This window comes from Ictalurus furcatus, chromosome 19 (assembly GCF_023375685.1).
Source record: "Ictalurus furcatus strain D&B chromosome 19, Billie_1.0, whole genome shotgun sequence".
Taxonomy (NCBI): domain Eukaryota; kingdom Metazoa; phylum Chordata; class Actinopteri; order Siluriformes; family Ictaluridae; genus Ictalurus; species Ictalurus furcatus.
Genome location: NC_071273.1, coordinates 13485129 through 13504992, shown reverse-complemented (window position 1 = coordinate 13504992; position 19864 = coordinate 13485129). Strand labels below are relative to the sequence as shown.

Sequence of the window (19864 nt, the reverse complement as noted above, 5' to 3'; positions counted from 1 at the left end):
CCCTCCCCGGTTGGTAGATGTTGTATGATCAGGGAGAATTGGGAGACAATAATAATTGACTCCAGATCGCACCTAGTGTAGAGACCTACAAATATATATTGAAAAAAAGAAAAGTTAATGCCGCATAGATACGGTAGACATGGGAGACTATGTACGTTCATAGGACATGTACGTTCTTAGCAGAAATAAGCCCATGTGAGTTCTTAAGTCTTTTTCTTAACATTACAAGGTTTTCATATTATATACATGATTAAACATATTTTAGATATGTTTAAACATTTTAATTAATGTTACCATCAAGGCCTAATAGTGCATACAGTTAAATAGTTTCCATTAGCCCTTCTTGTTCCTAGAAATTCTTTCAATATCATATTCTACTTCCACAACTAATCTTATTGTTGTTAACTAATGAAGTAGACAATGTTAAAACAGGACTTAAAACATAGCCTTACTTTATGGTTCTTCAAGGGTTTGTGTCCTGCTTTACATGACGAGCAACAAACAGCTTTGTCCTACTAGATTTATTTTATATCCGGCTATTTTACAAAGTGGGAAGAAAAACAGGTTGTTTTCATGCTTTACAACATCCAGATCAACTCCGCTAATAACTGTGGCATCATACACTGTGTGAGTCAGTTATGCTAGTGCTAAACCATGTTCTTTTTTTTTTTTTTTTTTTTGATGGCACTGCAGGACTGAAATGGACCAAGGATGCTGTCGATAGTAACTCATGTGACAGTTTTTTGCTAGGCAAAGTATAACGTTTGTTGATGTTTGAGTCAGCTTGATATAAAGACAGTCATTTTATGACTCAGATTCCCTCATCCCATCTCAGACAGAAGGGAGATTAGAACCCTGTCTGATAAATACACATTTGTGCGTCACATGGTTATATAAAAGATCTTTTCCATAGATCTCTTATGTAGAACTTCTCACAGTAGCTTATGAGCTGCAGTTTTGGTCTTTTCTGGCTTTTGTACACAATAATGTTTAGTTTAGTTCTGTGTTCAGTATTGTTTGTCTAGTCAGTAGCCAGAAAATTGACATTTGTGCTGCTCAAGTCATACCGTACATCACCACACTGTCCTGACTGCTAATTGGAACTCCCATTTGAGCCACGCTGCACTCAGAAAAGTTTGAAGAGTCTCTACTGAGACTAACCTTTTAATTGGTGTTACTTTTGTTAGCCATGCTTCTGAACCATCCATTATAGGTCTCTGAATTAGCCCAGATCCCTCATTAAGGTGACACATCACTAATGTTGTGTCCAGTTTGTCTCTTCTGGGTGTATAGCAAATGCTGCTGGTGTTATTATTATTATTAATAATAAAACACAAGAGGTTGTGCTGTTATAGATAAAATAATCAACAATGGGGTGGTGTGATAATGTTAATAAGTTCTTGAGTAAGAGTAATAAAGTATTCAATGAGAAGATTACTGAAGTAGCAAATTATTATTTACCTTGGCTCTGATTAAAATGAAGGGAAAATCCTGAATCTCGGACTACATGGAGAACTTTAAGCCACACCTCTCCTCGAAAGTCTGTCTGTTCTGTTTATATGATATAAAACATGTGTTCAAGATGAAGCAGGTTATCCCAGTCCGGTGATGTGTACAATAACACAGAACCTCACACGCACCCTAAAAAAACAATCATTTTCCCAACAGTCTTTATTTTCACATGTTAACAACACAAACTTGCCAGCATCTGCATTTAAACAACAAAAGAACAGACTATGGAACAGAAGAGAAAGTGTGTGTGTGTGTGTGTGTGTGTGTGTGTGTGTGTGTGTGTGTGTGTCCTGCCTCGCTCGCTTCTTCCCCCTCTTTAGCCATTATCTTGCAGGACTGAGCCACTTAATTAAAAAAAAAAGAAAAAAGGTGAGTGGTTGTTGCGTCCGCATTCAGACCACTGCAACGTATCGCGAGACAAACCTCGTTATACGTGATTATAAACTAATTATTAAAACTACTTATTCGTTAATATTCGACAGTAACGGAGGAACGGCACTGAATGTAGAGAAATAAAAGTACATTTCTGTGATTAAAAATTTACTTGAGTAAGAGTATAATTATGTGTATAATTATATAATATTATATATGTTAAACTTACTCTTAAAAGTACTTTTTTTTCAAAAAGTTACTCCAGTAAATATATCGAAGTAAATGTATCGCATCACTACTCAACTCTGTTTATTAATTTATTACAACCCCAATTCAGTATGGAAAATGCAAAAAGACACAAAAAGAGTCATTTGAAAATTCAATTCACCCTGTACTATATTGAAAACACATTATTAACACATTATTTTATGTACTTTGTGAATTTAATTTATTTTTGAAAATATACACTCGGTTCAAATCTGATGACTGCAAAAAAACAAAAAAGTTGGGACAGTTGACTATTTACCACTATGTAACATCACCTTTTCTTTTAACAACACTTATTAAGCGTTTGGGCGCTGAAGACACCAGTTGGTTAAGTTTAGCAAGCGGAATTTTGCCCCATTCATCCATTATGCATTTCTTCAGCTGTGGAACTGTACAGGGCCTTTCTTGCCTTATTTTGCGCTTCATAATGCGCCACATATTCTTAATCGGAGACAGGTCAGGACTGCAGGCAGGCCATGCTAGCACCCGCACTCTCTGCTTATGCAACCATGCACTTGTAATCCGGGCAGAATGTGGTTTGGTGTTGTCCTGCTCTGGATGGCAGCATATGTTACTCCAAAATTTGCACATATCCTTCTGCAAATAGCTTGTATTGTTGTGGATTGTCTGTGAGATAAATTAGTTCCTGTCATCACTTGTGTTTATAACAGCTATAAACACTTATTCCCTCACAAAAAAAAATGCAGCTTGTCATGTAGCAGAGAAACTGCAAAGCGCAAACTCCTCTGCCCTGAAGACTTTCACATGGCAGAAAACTTACTGACCATTACAAACCGTTGTCACTGGAGACATCTTCCATAACTGTTAATAAATGTCTTCTTACAGAAAGCTTCACCATATCAAGATTATTCTTTGTTAAATAACGTTTTTATATGTTTATTATTATCAGGCTTAGGTAATGTGGGGCATCCATTGTCCCTGTGAATGAGTTGCTCGTATAGAAATGATAACGTATTTTAGAAGGAGTGTATTAATAGAAACCTGTGATTTGACTTACAGCCACTGTTATTGAAAATTAATGAAAAGCTTCTGACCAATCAGATTCGAGAATTCAGTAGTGCCACGATATAAATACATATAACTCTTTTAACTCGTGTTTAAAATTGATTTTTATTTTTTTGGTTTATAGTTATCTTGTTTTAAGTGAATCAAGATGCAGTTTTCAGCTCCGTGTGTCTCTAAGGAAACGTATGTTAGACCTTCATTGTAATATCTCTGGGGAAATTGTCCTAGTACATATTTTTGACTGTGTTTATTTAGCAACACCATAGCTTGCAAATCTGTGCTGGAAAAGTGATGCAGAAAAAGCACATCATACGTATCTCTTCCATTTCATCTTAATCCAAGCCCTGCTAAAAATAAAGTTTATTGGGACCTAAAAACTGCAGACAAGAAGGAGCTAAAATATGTCAGCGCGCCAAAACCCAGAGGATGTCTGACAACCCACACCATAAATTTACCAGGCCTATTTAAATTGCATACAATCTCAATAAGAATTGAGTGACATGTTCCCACATGGAATGACTGGGTCTCTGTTGCTTTTACTGATGTCAAATGTAGCTGTAGGCTGACTCCGTCTTCTCATCCTTAGTGAAGCCACTGCCTCTGTCTCCACTGGAGCCTCAATCCTCCACACTGGCCCTGGAGCTACGGGTTCGTGAGGTAGAAGAAGAAAACCGAGCGCTCAGAAGAGAGATTAGCCAGCTGCCCAGGAGTCCTACCCACGGCAACCAGCATTCCCTTCACCACAGCAGCGGACACCATGGCAACCAGTCCCAGCTTCATTCCACTGAAGAGGGTACCGGTGATATTGAAGCTCAGAAAGCGCACTCTAAAGTCAACGGCTCCAGCTGTGTCCAGCAACCTGCTGTAGACAAATGTGAGGTAGGAATGAGGGTGAAAAATAATCCTATTCTTCAAGCATCAATGAGACTGCTGAATAACATGATTGCATAGTCGTAACCTTTGCTCAAGCTATTCACTCAAGATATTCAGAGTTAACCAGGAATTTAGAAATAGCTTGACCAAGAATAATGGTCAGTTTCTTATTTATTTATATCAATCAACTAATTGGTAATTATGAAACAGTATTCATTAATACTTCACAGTACTTTAATATACATTTACATTCGATTTCATTTTAGGTAACGAGCCACATTGCATTTAAGCCAAAACATTTCTAGTAATGAGTTGACATGGCTCAAATCACACCAAAACAAATATGACTTACCATTCAGTTAGGGCATAAGAAATGGCTCCCTATAAATGGAGAAAGAGTTAGTGTGTCTCTCTGGTTACAATAAGAAATGGTACTTAGCAAAATGTTTAGTCTGCTGTGTAATTTGTAAGGGATAAAACACGACAGGTTGTGCTGTTCTAGAGAAATAATCAACAATGGGGTGGTGCGATGTAGCCCATTTTATTACAAGAGCAAATCCCAAAACACTTTTTCCCTCACAAAAAATGCAGCTTGTCATGTAGCAGAGAAACCGCAAAGCGCAAACTCCTCTGTCCTGAAGACTTTCACATGGCAGAAAACTTACTGACCATTACAAACCGCGGTCACTGGAGACATCTTCCATAACTGTTAATAAATGTCTGCTTACAGAAAGCTCTATGGTTGGCGACACGCTGCAGTGGCTGAGCTGCATTACTGGAGGATTTACTACAACCTGCTATTAGCAGATGGTTTGTCGTTCAGCTCTCTGTGGTTTGCCTTTTAATGGAGTTTTGTGGTTGTCACTTAATGTAAATTAATGTAAAATAATGTAAATTAGCTGTGCCGTGAATGTGCTTGGTAACTTATGGGTGATTGGCATTTATCAACATAAGCATGTGAGTTTGAAGAAAATCGGAGTTACCAAAACATTTGTTAAGCTGGCGGGAATATTGAGTTCGGTTTTGTGAAGCCCAATGATTGTACAATATGTCTTGACAGTACATTGCAAGATTAAAAGAACAAAATAGCAGCCCCAGAAAATAGCGCACTATAGATTGAATAGGGCTTAGTCTTGGACACAGTAACAGACATTTGTAAAGAGTCTCATTAGAGTCTTGGCGCTTCTCTTCCTTGCCTTAGTAATCAAAGCAGTCAAGTGTCAGCAGTTGATGATTGTGTTGACAAGTTTCTTTTGACCTTTTGTTTGACACCACAGTTAACGCCATGTTAACAATTAATGGCACTGCCTAGCTATTAAATTGATATAAGCCGCGTCTCCAAGGCTATTGCTATTCTTGGGTGTCACCCACAGTATTGAATCTCTGGAGGCTGCTCATGTGCCAAAGCTGAGCCAGTCATTGTCCAAATATTGAACAGCTGAGTAATTTGTTGTAAGTTGGTGGTTGTAAATTATTCCTTGAGTGCAGTTTCTTGAGGCAGGAGACATAACGAGGATATGGGTTCAGACAAAGTCATAACGTGGCTGACGGATGCAACAGAAGAAAAAAAACCAAAGAGAATACAGAAGTGATAAGTGACTCCCTGGGTGTGGGTAGAACCTTTTATCACTAGCAAAAACATGGAGAGAGAGAAAACACAGCTAAAATACACAAAGTGAGAGCAGATAGAGGAAAAACACACACACACACACACATACACACAGAGAAGAGGCATAATGACATTAAACTAATATCCCATATATACATTAGACCATTTAAACATAAATGTATAGAAAAAACGTTTCACACAATCTCCAAGTATAATCATAAGGCAAACTGTACAGATGAATAGGGTCTTTTTTAAAAAAAAAAAAATTAAACAATAGATATCACAATTATTCCTTGCTGGTTTATTGCTAATATTCTTACATATATTTTTTTTTTTGTATTGGATCTTTCTCAAAATTTGACATGTTGTCTAAGTAATACATTTGCATACTTAATAAAATAAAAAATCTAGTTAGTGGAATTTTGAAGGTTTACAAAAGAAAATTGACATCTATCTCATTATGACATGTATAATATGTATTAAGACAATTATGACATGTATAAGTGGCATTCTTCACAACAAGCTTTTCAGATATGATTGTGCCAAGTGGGTGGAGCTTAAAGCCTTAACCAATATTGTTAAATTTCAGATAATGTGAATGGGGGGAAAACAGTGAAATAAACATTGCTCTTTTGAGTTTGGATATTTTTATTACTTCACTAATTCTTCAGTAAGAGAAGACGTATTATGGATGGAATTGATTCAAAAACCTGAAAACAATATTGATGTAATCAAAATGGTCATTTCTACATGTAGTGTGTGGTCTTAATATTGTTATTCTATTCTAAGTCCAGGAAAGGATAGTGATAAAACTTTGTGAAGCTGCTATTTCCTGCTGTTTTAGGCAAATTGTAGAGAATTAATTATACAGCAATGAAAGATTTTTATCAGTAGATCTTAAGCTTAATTTTTTTTGTGCAAAATTTCTGATTACATAATTTTTTATCAGCGTAATTGCTTGGCCTGTAATATTCCTTCAGGCCAGTTTCAAACTAAAAGCAGGTATTAACCTCTTGAAAGGGGCTGAAATCAGAGATATTACTTGCCTAGGGAGAATATGTTCTGTGCAATTTTGAAGATGCTCTTTGTCTGTGCTCCTCATTTCCTCCTCCCTGGAGCTTGTGGACGAGCTGATTGGATAAGCTTGGTTGCATTGACCCACTGGCGAAAAAACTCGAAGAGACAGAAAGGAAGGCCAGATAGCCTTTACCTGTCAGTCAGGATCAATTCCAGCACTCTGTGTACACGGGGGGAGAGTGTAATCCTTCCCTATGCACATCTCTGCTTTGGAATTGCCGGGGTTAGGGTTGTGGGCGGGGAGGGGTTTTTGGGAGGATTGGGGGAGATTTCCAAATGGACCTACATACAGTTTTCATGCTGATATCTGATGCTGCACCTGTGGCTCTGGGGCTAACGCCATAAACCTTCACAATGTGAAGCACAAGCAAATATCTGGCACCCTGGAAAAGTGCAATAAACCACTAATGATCCAAGTGCCAAGCTCCAAATGGCAAGCTCTAAATGTCAAGCTCCAATTATAGCAGGTTTTGCTGCAATATCCTCATCAGCGTCACCATTCATTAAGATTTTGGGCTCTGCTTGACCTCATTAGCGATTTCTCTCATTCCCCAGACCATTCATGTTGCCATCGTGTGTGCGGGGTACAACGCAAGCCGAGATGTGGTGACGCTGGTCAAGTCTGTGCTCTTTCACCGGTAAGTGAATCATCCATCATGCACTGACAACACAAATGTATAAATGAGTATAAAATCATTAAAGATCAACAGGTCACAGTACAGGCTGTGATATTTGCTCTATTTCTTCTCTTACAGATACAGTGTTCACATGAATAGTCATTTTGGTTGCCACATATTGCATTATAACTATTTACACAGTATACATTTGATACGATGAAATGAAGAATCATTTGTGTGGAAAGAATCCCTTAATGAGTTTGTCTGCAATTTACAGCTATTACTCTCACAGCAATTAAACAATTATGAACTGAAGCAGCGAAAATGTTAATGGTGTCTCTGAAGCATCTGCAGTATTTAGATAATTTTGTGAAGTGCACATTTTTTATTGCTTCCTTGTTCTTGTGAGGTGATTTGCTGATTTCACAGGTCACACGTATCTTATATGCACATTTTAAAGCCATTTTCTGCCATTGGGAATTTACTTATCAGGCAGAAATTAAGTGCATATGCACATTTTATATATGGCATGTGGATAAACTGTTTAAAATGTTGACTTGTAGGTCAATAAATGTATGAGTTTGAACTCTCGTGTTACAGCAACAGTATGGTGAGTCTGTGTGATTTATGATGTATAGCAAGTATTGTTCACTTTATTTGAGCAACTGAATTCTTCAGGGCGAGGGGCTTTATTCTTCAGAATACAGAATCTAAGGATTGCTTGAATACTTGAATCTGAGGGTGAAGATGGGAAATAGGCAGTGCTTGAAAGTGTTTCAGCAAATACTGCCTAGTAACACTGAAACTCTGCCAACGTTGACTTTGGCAGGACCATAGATGTCTGTAAATTTGGAAAGTACTGTATCATTCAGTTTACCTCACATACGCATCAAGCAATGAACTGAAAAAGCAGAGGAAATGTTGGAAAATGCTTCCTTAGAAGACAAGGATGCTAGGTTTTAAACCTTGGTTTAAAACAAAATAGAATGGATGGCTAGAGCAGTCATCTCCATTTTCATGCCCACCTAAATCCAGCCTCCTCTTCATGTACAATGCTACCATCAGTATCTGTTTAGTGCTCCAAATATCCATATCTGTCGTCAGATTTAAATCCCAAATGGATTTAATACAAAAACACTGAAAAAGAAAACCCAGAAGTGGAAATGACAGCGTTGTGTCAGCTTGGTGTGTGAATTCTGGCTCTGAAAGTTCCTCAATCTCAGCTACTGTACATCACTCAAGTTCCAGATCAGTCTAACCTAGAGATGTGCATGTGATTGTTTTTTTAAATGAAGAATTTAGTTGGTTGTATTTCCCAAAATATAAACAACCTAGTAGCTTAATTTAAACCAGCGTGACCCTGACCAGGCAATTACTAAGGATGAATGAACGAACACTGTCTATCCAGGTTCATGAATGTGATCTTTCTTTGTCCCCCGAGCTTCATATGTGCCTGCTGGCTTGTGCCCATGTAAAAGTAAGCACCTCTTGCTTGTGTGATGTTTTTTTTTTTTTTTTTACGTTTCCCACTGAATCCCAGTCCTGTTTCACACTCTAATCCCAACCAAAGGCCCTGCAAACCTTCTTGGCAAGCTTTCTGGAAATAAAAGAAAAAGAAACAGTGCATCTGTATGTATTTGTATCTGTTTAAGTTCTTTTAATTCTTCTACATCTCAGACTTTACGTATAGTGCGTTTTCTAGTCTAGCTAGCTAATGTTAGAGAATATGCCTCAAAGTTAGATATCCAAGAAGTTAACATTGTGTTATAAAACTAGTTCATTATCTAAGCCAAGAGAAGATGGATGCCATCAGTTACCTAGTTAGTAGAAAATATAGTATTCAATAATTCTCTGATTATATTGTAGCAGGACGCATACACCCCATATACACATGATGAATTCTTTCTGTTTCCTTGCTTATTGCTCTAGAGGAAACTCGGTGTTTGTGACAAAGCTTAGTGGCTCTAGTCTGTGCCCACCTGTGTCCAGGATCGGCCTGATTTTGTCAGATCTCGGTCCTAAAAAAATGTCCGCTCCTGCCTGATCTGCCAGACTCAATTAAAACTAAATAATGGGCTGATTATCGTCATTAGTGCGACATCTGAACAGTGTAAAGCTTCATGCCAAGTTTCAGAAAATTCTTGGTTAATCGCTGTGGCAGTAGCAGTGTGAGTCTGTATGTATTTTCCCAGCCAGAATCTGGCTGTACTGTGAAGTGAATGAATATTTTCCTTTTCTGTGTGAAATAAATGAACAAACCAGTGTTAAAGCTACCTTCCTAATATGCTGGAAATTTGCAGGGAAATTTGCTTGCTCTAGCCTTTGTGTCACATTGTGCCTGCCACACAAAAAAACAACATGGATGCAAACTAAGTTTTCAAAAGGACAACCCATTGGAATAAATGACATATTATGGCATGTTGACACTAGCTCAAGAGAACTGCTGCATCTGTTTGTTGACCTGACAGCTGCCACCAAGCCTAGTTTATTCTGTCCAGAACTCTTACTCATAGTGACAGTTGAGGGCCACTGGAACATCACACGGAGTAAAATAACAAACATATGGAAGTACGTACAAATGGGACTTCTAATAAAGTGTGTGTTTTATAGATCACATGCTAATTAGGCTTAATTTGTGCAATGCTTTTAGACGCACAAAAACAATCAAAGCTGCTGTTCAAAACATCTGCCTAATGGGAGTAACCCCAGAGTGTCAGGGCCACAGGTCAAACCAGGACACCTTTTCAGACGAGGAGAGTAAACCGAAGCTCCTGTCTGGAGAATAAAAGTTGTGTCCTTGGTAGAGATGCACCAATGTATCCGCCGATAATTGGTATCGGCCGATAAAGACAATTTTTCACGCTATGGGCCATCAGCTGATAGTTTAAAATCATCCGATGATCAGGGCCGATAATATCCTGTCAATCAAAAGAGGGCGGGAAAACACATCGATTTTGTGCTGTGTGTAAAGATGATGTCTCTTGTGTGGAATGACGACAAAACTGCAGTTTGTGAGCTCTGTAATCTCTGCACTGCTCAAATTTTACACCGGATGCTGCAGCAGTGAAGCGGGAGTTTCGGCGTTGAGTCTAAATTTTTTGTTGTTGTTGCCCTGCTCGCACTGAATTAAAGCGCCAGTACACTGTTTAAAGATTTAAATGAAGACGAGTTTATATAAGTATATATTGCACAGAAAAATATATTTGTAGAGTAGTATATTTCATATCCAGTTAATGTTAATATATAAAAACTTTATATTATATATTACCAGTTTGATGTCAGTGATGAAGTAGAAATGCTTTTGTTTGTGGTGGGTGAATGTGAGACTAACAGGAGGTTTTTTTTTAGAATTCAGTCAATGTTAATATGAATTAATAACAATCAGTAAGTTAAGAAATCTTACTTTAATCTTCAGAATTTAGTGAATGTGTTAGAGTAATGCGTTTTCGGTTTATGAGACCAGTTACTGTGAAACAACTTGTTGAAATGGAGAGAATAAAGTTCATTTAAAAGAAGGCATAAAAGGCAGAACTATCGGTATCAGCCGATATCACTCTGAATAATCGGTCGATATCGCTCTGAATAATCGGTCGATATCACTCTGAATAATCAGTTATCGGTACTGGCTGAGAAATTTGGTATCGGTGCATCTCTAGTCCTTAGCATGCTAAAGATGTATCCTCTTTTTATGTACAATACCAAGATATTTCACTTTTTTACTTTGAAAAAGTTGCTTTATGTTAAGGTTAATAATATCATAAAGATATTTTTAGGTTGACCTTTAATTGTAAAATGTCATGACATTAAAATACATTAAAACATACAACTCATGGTTCTGTGCGACCACACAAGCAAGTCTGTTAGCAGTCTTAGAAAGCTGAACCTTGAAAGTTTATTGAGCGCATTGCAAAGTAGCTAGCTCATGCTAGCTATGTCAGTAATATTTACCACTAATGTTGTTTGATATTAACCACAATATTAGCTTTCTGCTGCGATTAAGACCTTTTGGTGTGCCAGAATGTGTGTGTCTTTATAAACCAGTGAGTACAGTAGACCTGTAGCCATTTTATACACTTGCTTTCTAATACATGAAGCGAATGTAGAAAGAACAGCATGCAAATAGAATGTGTATATTGATTGATCAAAGCTGCATGTGATGCGCTCATCCAGTGTTCATCCTGGATGGCGATTGGCTGGCAGAGAACCTTATAAAACTTATAAAAATGTTTATCTATTACTTTAGAGATAATAAATTTTCCCCCTAAATATTACACTAAACACTTTGCAAAATTAAAGGAATAACACTATATACATCCCCTAGTAAGTAAGTATCTCCCAGTGATGAAGTTTGTGGTTAACTCAGTTGTGGTTGAAAGCAGTAATGGTGTTTGTATGTGTGGCAGACGAAACCCTCTTCACTTCCACTTCATCACAGACTCCATCGCCAAGCAGATCCTAGCCTCCCTCTTCCACACTTGGATGGTGCCAGCTGTCCGAGTTGACTTTTATGATGCAGACGAATTGAAGGTGAGTCTGTCCTTTGATAATAAGACATTTAAAGTGTCTTTCATGAATCATCTTCACAGGTATGAATTTGATAAAAAAAAAAATAAAAAAAAAAAGTAGGTTTATTTGTACCAGACTCTGCATTGAATAAATATCATCGTGTGTGTGTGTGTGTGTTAGTCTGAGGTGTCATGGATCCCCAACAAGCATTACTCAGGGATCTACGGCCTGATGAAGCTGGTTCTGACTAAGACGCTGCCATCAGACCTGCAGAAAGTCATCGTTCTAGATACCGACATCACCTTCGCTACAGACATCGCTGAGCTGTGGGCTGTCTTTCACAAATTCAAAGGTATTCAGCGCACTTATCACAGTTTCCACCATTGTAGCACTGGCTGTTAAAATTAAACTGCATTTTCCAAATCACTGCTTGAGTTCAAGATAAATTACATTGACTTTGTCAACTACAGGTTATATGGATAACCTGTATGGAGTTCAGTTTAGCCCTTCCTTCTACTGTTATATTATTGTTTTTTCATTTTATCCAGCTTACATACTATAGCTTTCCATTAGTATTTGGACAGTGACAGTTTTGGACACCACCACAATAGATTTGAAATGAAGCAATCCATATGTGATTGAAGTGTAGACTTTCAACTTTAATTCAAGCAGTTTAAATTTTGCATTAACCGTACAGGAATTACAGCCATTTTCTTTTACATAGTCCCTCCATTTTCACAGGTTCAGAAGTAATTGGACAATTCACTAATAATTAGTTTCATGGCCAGGTGTAGCCTGTTTCCTTGTAATTTCATGACAAATTAAGGAGAAGGAGGTCTGGAATTGATTCCAAGTGTTGAATTTGCATTTGGTAGCTGTTAATGGAAACTCTCAGTAAGTGCTGCAAAGAGGTGTCCGTGCAAAACAAAACAGACCTATCAGAGAGACAACAGAAACTTTAGGAGTGGCCAAATCAACAATTAGGTACATTCTTAAAAAGAAGTAATGCACTGGCAAGCTCAGTAACACCAAAAGGCCTGTAAGACCATGGAAGACCTCTAAAGTGGATGGATGCAGAATTCGTTCTTTGTTGAAGAAAACCCCCTTCATAGCATCTAGCCAAGTCAAGAACACTCTGAAGGAGGTAGGCATATCATTGTCAAAGTGTACAGTTAAAAGACACCTTTATGAATGTAAATACAGAAGGTTTACCTCAAGATGCAAACCAATGGAACTGGGTCACTGGTGATTATTGATGATGTGACTGCTGATAGAAGTAGCAGGAAGAATTCTGAAGTGTATAGAGCTATACATTCTGCCCAGATTCAGGGAAATGGTGCAGAACTGATAGGATGGCACTCCACAGTACAGCTGGATAATGACCCAGAACATACTATGAAAGCAACCCAGGAGCTTCTTAACGCAAAGAAATGGAATGTTCTTAAATGGCAGAGCCAGTCACCTGACCTCAACCCAATTACGCATGCTTTTCACTTACTGAAGACAAATCTGAAGGCAGAAAGACCCACAAACAAGCAGCAACTGAAGGTCCATGGGTCCAAGGCTTCATGCAGTCATTGACTGCAAAAGACTTGCATCCAAATATTAAAAATCATCCTTATATTTATCATTGTTTGCTTGTCCAATTACTACTACTTTTTTTGCCTAGTCTATTATATTTCCATGCAGTCAAAACATGGGACTGGGCAGTACATTGGAGTTTCCATGTACCCCGTGGGCTCTCTAACAAATGTACCATTTGTCCACTGTGATAATTCATAGTAACAGAAACAATAAATGTAATCTTGGGTACAGCTGTTTCTTGAAATCCTTGTGTTAAAAAATTCAATTTATTCATTAATGCATAAACACCTGCAGCATTATAATCAAATAAATCTAGTTATACAGGTGTACTTAAAAGCACTATCAAGGGGATCTTCTGATATCTTTGACAAAAGTAATAGCACACCCTCAGGTAAGAAAAATATAGTATGATGTGTTGCTTTCAAACACATTTTGTTTTTTAAAATTTGTTGGAATGAAATTTCCATATCCTAATGGATTTCATATGATAATTGTTATTATAAGCCCCTTACTTTTCAGAAAAGTCTTTCCTGAGTACAAGAAATGCCTCTAAAATACCTCTGTGTGTTGAGAAAGAATCAATATATACACTACTTTGTAGCGTAATGTTTAAAAATTTTACATTTTGTTTGTTCCAAGTAAAAAAAAAAAAAATTAAAAAAAGCAGAAGTCCCTATTGATAGTGTAGTTGAATATTTGCCCCTTTAGTATTGCATGGTTTTGAGCTGAAGTCTTTCCTACAGTCCTTATTGTAATTACCATCAGGTTTGTAACATACAGTATGCCGTATGTTTCAGTACACCTTGTTTAAATGCTGAAACTTTCAATTAATTTTATAGGTAAATTCTGTTTAACTGTGCACTTCCACTACAATAATGTCCAACAATGTCCATCTACAGTAGCAATTGTACAAATATAATAATGTCCACTTCAAGGTTCAACCAAGTTAATGGAGAACCTAAGGGCCGAGGCATTTCCTGCTGACATTCCTTTGAAGCCTTTATCATTGTGTTTTTTTTGTTTGTTTTTTTTTGTTTTTTTGTTTTGTTTTTTTACTTGAGTGATTTTTCAAAGCCTACATATCTCCAATTTGGTGATATTTTATTAATGTCCTATGTCCTATAGAGCTATTTCAGTGAATTACAATTTTTTGGGTTTGTAAAATGCAATTTGGTGAAGAAACTCTTAAAGTACAGTGCCTTGCATAAGTACTCAAATAAATTTTTATGCCATGAATATATGCAAAATAGCCAATAATACTGAAGTGGGAGAAAAAAAATATACAATTTTCAAAATTCTTTACAAATACTAAATTTAGAATTGTAATTTCATAAGTATTTGTAAGTATTCACCTGCCTGAATTAGTTCTGGTGCAACCAGTTGGCATCAGGTCACATACAGTAATTAGTTAAATTTCAACAACTGCACAATCCTGTAGTTTCATTCTGTACAACATCAAGAAAATCAGACCCTATCTCACCAAACGGGCTACACAGCTACTAGTCCAGGCTCTTGTTATCTCAAAACTGGACTACTTCAACGCACTACTCTTGGTTCTCCCAGTCAGCTCCATCAAACCCCTTCAGATGATTCAGAATGCAGCAACCCTCCTCGTCTTCAAGCAGCCCAAAAGAACCCATGTCACACCCTTCTTCATCTCCCTCCACTGGCATCCTGTAGCTGCCCGTATCAAATTCAAGGCCTTGATGCTCACGTACAAGACCTTGTCTGGAACAGCACTCTCCTATCTCAACTCTCTCCTTGAGGTTTACGTTCCCTCACGCAATCTACGATCAGTTAACGACCGATGCCTGGTAGTGACTACTCAGCGAGGCAGGAGGTCCCTTTCCAGAACCTTCAAATTGACTGTCCCTCAGTGGTGGAAAAACCTCAATCCAGACAGCAGAACCTGTCACTATCTTCAAAAAACAGCTAAAGACCCACCTCTTCCAAGAACAATTAACTAACCCCTAACTCTAATTGAGTCCACCTATGTGCCATTAAAGTATCATGTGACCTCAGTATAAATACACCTGTTCCTGGAAGGCCCGGGGCCTTTGACATAGATTGACAGAGAACGCACCTAAGCATCATGTAGACCAAGGAGCTATTAAAAGTATTCTGGAACAAAGTTCTGAAAAAGTATCAGAACTTTGAGAAGAGTTTGTTTCTAAAAAAAAAAAAAAAAACTGAACTTTGAACATCCTGTGAGGCACCATTACATCCGTTATTTAAAAAAAAAATTTTTTTTTAAGAATATAGCACAGCCACGCCTATACCTAGAGAAGGCTGTCTGCCAAATCTCAGTGACTGGGTAGGGCATTAGTTAGAGAAACAACCAAAATGACAAGGTTAACTCTCAACGTGACACTACCACCACCATTCTTCACTGTAGGGATGATGATCATCTCAGGATGATGAGCAGTGTTGGATTTCCTCCTAAAGTAGCACTTTACATGTTTGTCTCATCATACCAGGGAACCTTTTTGATTTTTTGAGCCTTTTGATTTTCTCTCTCACTACTTTTCCATAAAGCCAAGCTTTGCGGAGTGTCTGGGTTATGTTTATACCCTGAGGAAAAACTGGCCTCAGATTACTGTGATGGGGAGGAAATTCATGCAGATTTTTCTGCATAGTAGGCTACATGTTGCCATAATAGATGGTAGAATGAAAAGATTCTTCTTTATGGTACCCATCCATTCCTGTCCATGATCAGGATATTCCTTATCCTGATACTCACCTTCCCAGTACACTACACTACACTACATACATTATTATAACAAGCAGGAGTGCATTCACACCCTCATTTTCACTAGAATTAAATCTTTTTTATAATCATTTGATGGGCCATTAGAAATAATTGGCACATGTATTTACAAACCCATGGCACAAAATACAGAAATGAAAATTCATGCTCAGGAAATGAATGGTGGTTGTGGGAAATGCATTGTGAATTCCAAATCTTGTAGTGAAGAATAAATAAATATTACGGCTACTTTTCTGAAAGGATTTACACATTATTTTTTGGAACTGACCTTGAGTGGATGCAAAATATTATATTATAAGTTTTTCTCAGTAGTGTCCGTAGACAAGCACAGAGATGTGTTTTGACGGCATGTGAATCAGATAAGTCACAACACCATACATGACATTTTAGGGAATAATGGATAAATTCTTGTGTTTAACCTGAGACATGATAAGAATAAGAGAATACTGTTTAATGCAATGGCAAACCCATGCTGTTTTGATGGATGATAATGTTGCATAATGCTGCTACAGGTTGCTACAGAGGAAGGTTTTCATTCTGAGTGATCAACTGGGGAATCAGGATCTTTCTGTGCTGCACATCGTGAACTTGTATGAGTCAGTGGCAATACTGAGCCGCCTTTAGAATGTGCACACATAGTGCTAGAACATCTTGGCTTAGATTGTGTTCTTCTGATAAACTGATGTGGTCCCTATAGCAAATAGTGATGGAACAGTATGAAATAGTCTTGTGTGAAAGTTGTGGAGCATGTTTTATGGATTTACAGTACACCACAGAATGCGGGGCATGCTGGGATAAATATGAGGGGGGTAAGCCCTCCTTCTCTTTCAAGAAAAATAATAAATACCATAAACATAGTCTCTAAATGGATTCAAACAGCAGCATCACCAGTGATTAGTAAAAAAAAAAAAAAAAAAAACATGTATGAGGGTATGAAGTCAAGCATGGGACTGATTTCATTCTAGCCCAGACTGTAGAGTCACGCAGCTTAGATTTAGGATCCATTTGGGCTAATTGATTTAAGCCTATTTCACGGTCACACCCATAACAGTGATTAAGAAGATGCACTGAAATACACTAGCACGTGTAATAGATACGAACGAGGTGGATTACTTTCTCGATAATTCATTTTTTCAATTGATTTTAAAAATCCATTTAGATGAGATATTAATAACTAGACTAAACATCCACCTTTCATTCAAAGTACAAAGAAGGACAAGTGACAGAAACACAAGTTTTAGATTGACCTATAGAGTTAGCTAATGGCAAGAGCTGCTTTTCTGTTTACATGCTTGCTATTTGGAGGAGACACGGCATTCCGGACTTGAAACACTTACTGATGTAGTGACACTTACACAGTTACTGATGTAGAACTTTTTTTCTGACTTCTGATTTAATATCCAAACCTGTCACTGATGAATTGATGCAATGTTGCATTTTTAAACAAAATGGCATGACATGTCATATAAATGGTGACACATTTTGTTTACATATTTTTTTAAAGCAGATATTTTGTAATGAAGTGGAAAATTGATCACATTATGACTGCATACAGGGGAAGTGTAGTTCTATCTGAATTATAATCAGTGTTTGTTGAGTCACTTGGCTTTTACCATGAGCCCAGGCTGCGTATCAGCAGTGGCAGCAGTTAAATGATGTGTGGTAGTGCTGTGAGGGTGGCAGTGTGTCGAGTGTGAGCTCAGTGGGAGAGAAACTGGATTGCCACACACACACTCACACTCGCACACTCGTACAGTGCCTTCATATCTTTCAGTTCCTCTCATGACTCTCAAGCTCCCAGTAAAGACAGCTCACCGCCTTTGTCTCTGGGAAAATGGCAGGGTTCCGAATGAACTCTCCTCATGAATAGGATTTATCATGCAGCGTCACGTTTATGCACTCTTTCTCTTTCCCCTTCTCCTTCCCTATTCTGTGCTGCTTACTTCCTCAGTTTTTATTTTGTATATTCGCTCTGTCTCTTCCGTTCACTCCCATCATCATTCCCACTTGCCTTTTGCTTAATTTCACTTCACTGTCTCTCTTTTTGGGCTTCACTCGACATTCTGAAAGCATTTTTAGTTTGAGGCAGTTCTGTAACATCCTGCAAGCTTAAAGTGTGCAACTTTTAGTAGAAGTAGATGCTAATTTAGCTCCTACTCTCTCTTACCTTCCTTGTCGTTAAGTTTCTGGGGTAAAACGAAAAGATAAAGCAGGGTCTGTGTTGTAGGGGTGTTTTTGCAGGCTGAAAAAGTGACACTACCCTCCAGACTCCAAACCCTAATTTTATACCTTTTTATTTTTCTCCAATATAGTTTTATAATTTAACCCTGATTCAACTCAACTGCATGAAGTGAACTAAACATGCAGTGTATTATGGGTTGCAGTTGTCAGGTTTGAGATACAAGCTGCTAAACTGACAAAAGAGATATGGAGTGCTGCAGAAATATTTTAATGATATGTGGACCAAACAACAAAAAGGAATGAGGGATACAGTTCACAAAGTTACTGATGTTTTAAATTATTTATGTAGTTTAATTATTTTCTTAGCCCAGCTCATGTTTCTACATATTTTCTTTAGATAGCTGTGATTTGTCAGAGCACTTGCAGTTTCCATTTTTCTATTTTAATTAAGTGCAGTGTCTGGCTGTGACGGTGGCGGATTTTTTCCGTTTTAATTACCAAACTACTGCGATGAGCAGTGGTGGTCACTATATAATATGATATAATAATGATATTAAATTTTATAGGCTTAAATTAAATAAAACCTAAATATAAAATATTTCTAAAAATTAAAAATAGGCTTTATTTTAGCACTTCCGTCAGCGAAACAAGTCAAATACAGCCTTGTTGTGTCGTGTTGTTGCATTGAGAAACAGCCTGAGGGCGCTGTGGGATATGGTATTGTGATTGACCTGCAAAGAAGAAGTGGATAATAAAGAGATGGAGTGAAACACACGCACGTTTCCCTCTCGTTAGGCACTAATCCAAAATCGTCCCAGATCGCCGATGTAACATTTGGTTTCCCAACAAGATCCATCGCAGCGGCAGAAGCTGAAGTGAAATAGCAGAATTCACCTCACTGGATTTTGCAGCGCTCAAACAAACCCGTGCCAAATTAACAACAGACAACACCATATAAGGCGTTTGATTATGATTACGTAATTTGTTTCTGAATATAACATCTCCCGCTATATGGTACACTATAAATACAAATTAATATAGCAACTGTTATTATTACACTTGTATACAAAACGTTGTACTTTGTCATAGTGCCCACTCAAGCAGAAACATTGTGGCACTCCACCACCACGGTGGCAAACTACCACCGCGGTGGTGCTGTTGTCATGGCCACCATCACGGCCCTAGTGCAGTGAGAAACTGAGTCAAAACAAATGGCAAAGATGTCGGACGTAATTTATGAACAGGGGCTAAAATTTAGATCACCTATAGTGGGAACAGTGTTGCAGCAACACTATTCCCACTATAGGGAAGTAAAAAAAATATTACACAGTATTCATGCATTAATAAGCTCAATTATATAATAAATTCAGTCAAATTTCTAACATTAACATTTTATAACAAACGTTGATGTTAACAAGCCCAATAACGTATTTGTATAATAAGCTTAAATATAGCCATCCCCTTTTCCCGTTA

General features: G+C 37.6%; 1 protein-coding gene across 1 annotated transcript in view; it reads left to right on the top strand.

Moving 5' to 3' along the window:
- LOC128623070 (xylosyl- and glucuronyltransferase LARGE1) overlaps nt 1-19864 on the top strand; it is an 81867-nt gene that overhangs the window by 26343 nt on the left and 35660 nt on the right. The window contains exons 3-6 of the mRNA XM_053649938.1: nt 3764-4056; nt 7292-7374; nt 11757-11880; nt 12040-12211. Of these exons, the coding sequence (XP_053505913.1) occupies nt 3764-4056; nt 7292-7374; nt 11757-11880; nt 12040-12211 (672 nt within the window). The remainder of the gene's footprint in view (nt 1-3763; nt 4057-7291; nt 7375-11756; nt 11881-12039; nt 12212-19864) is intronic.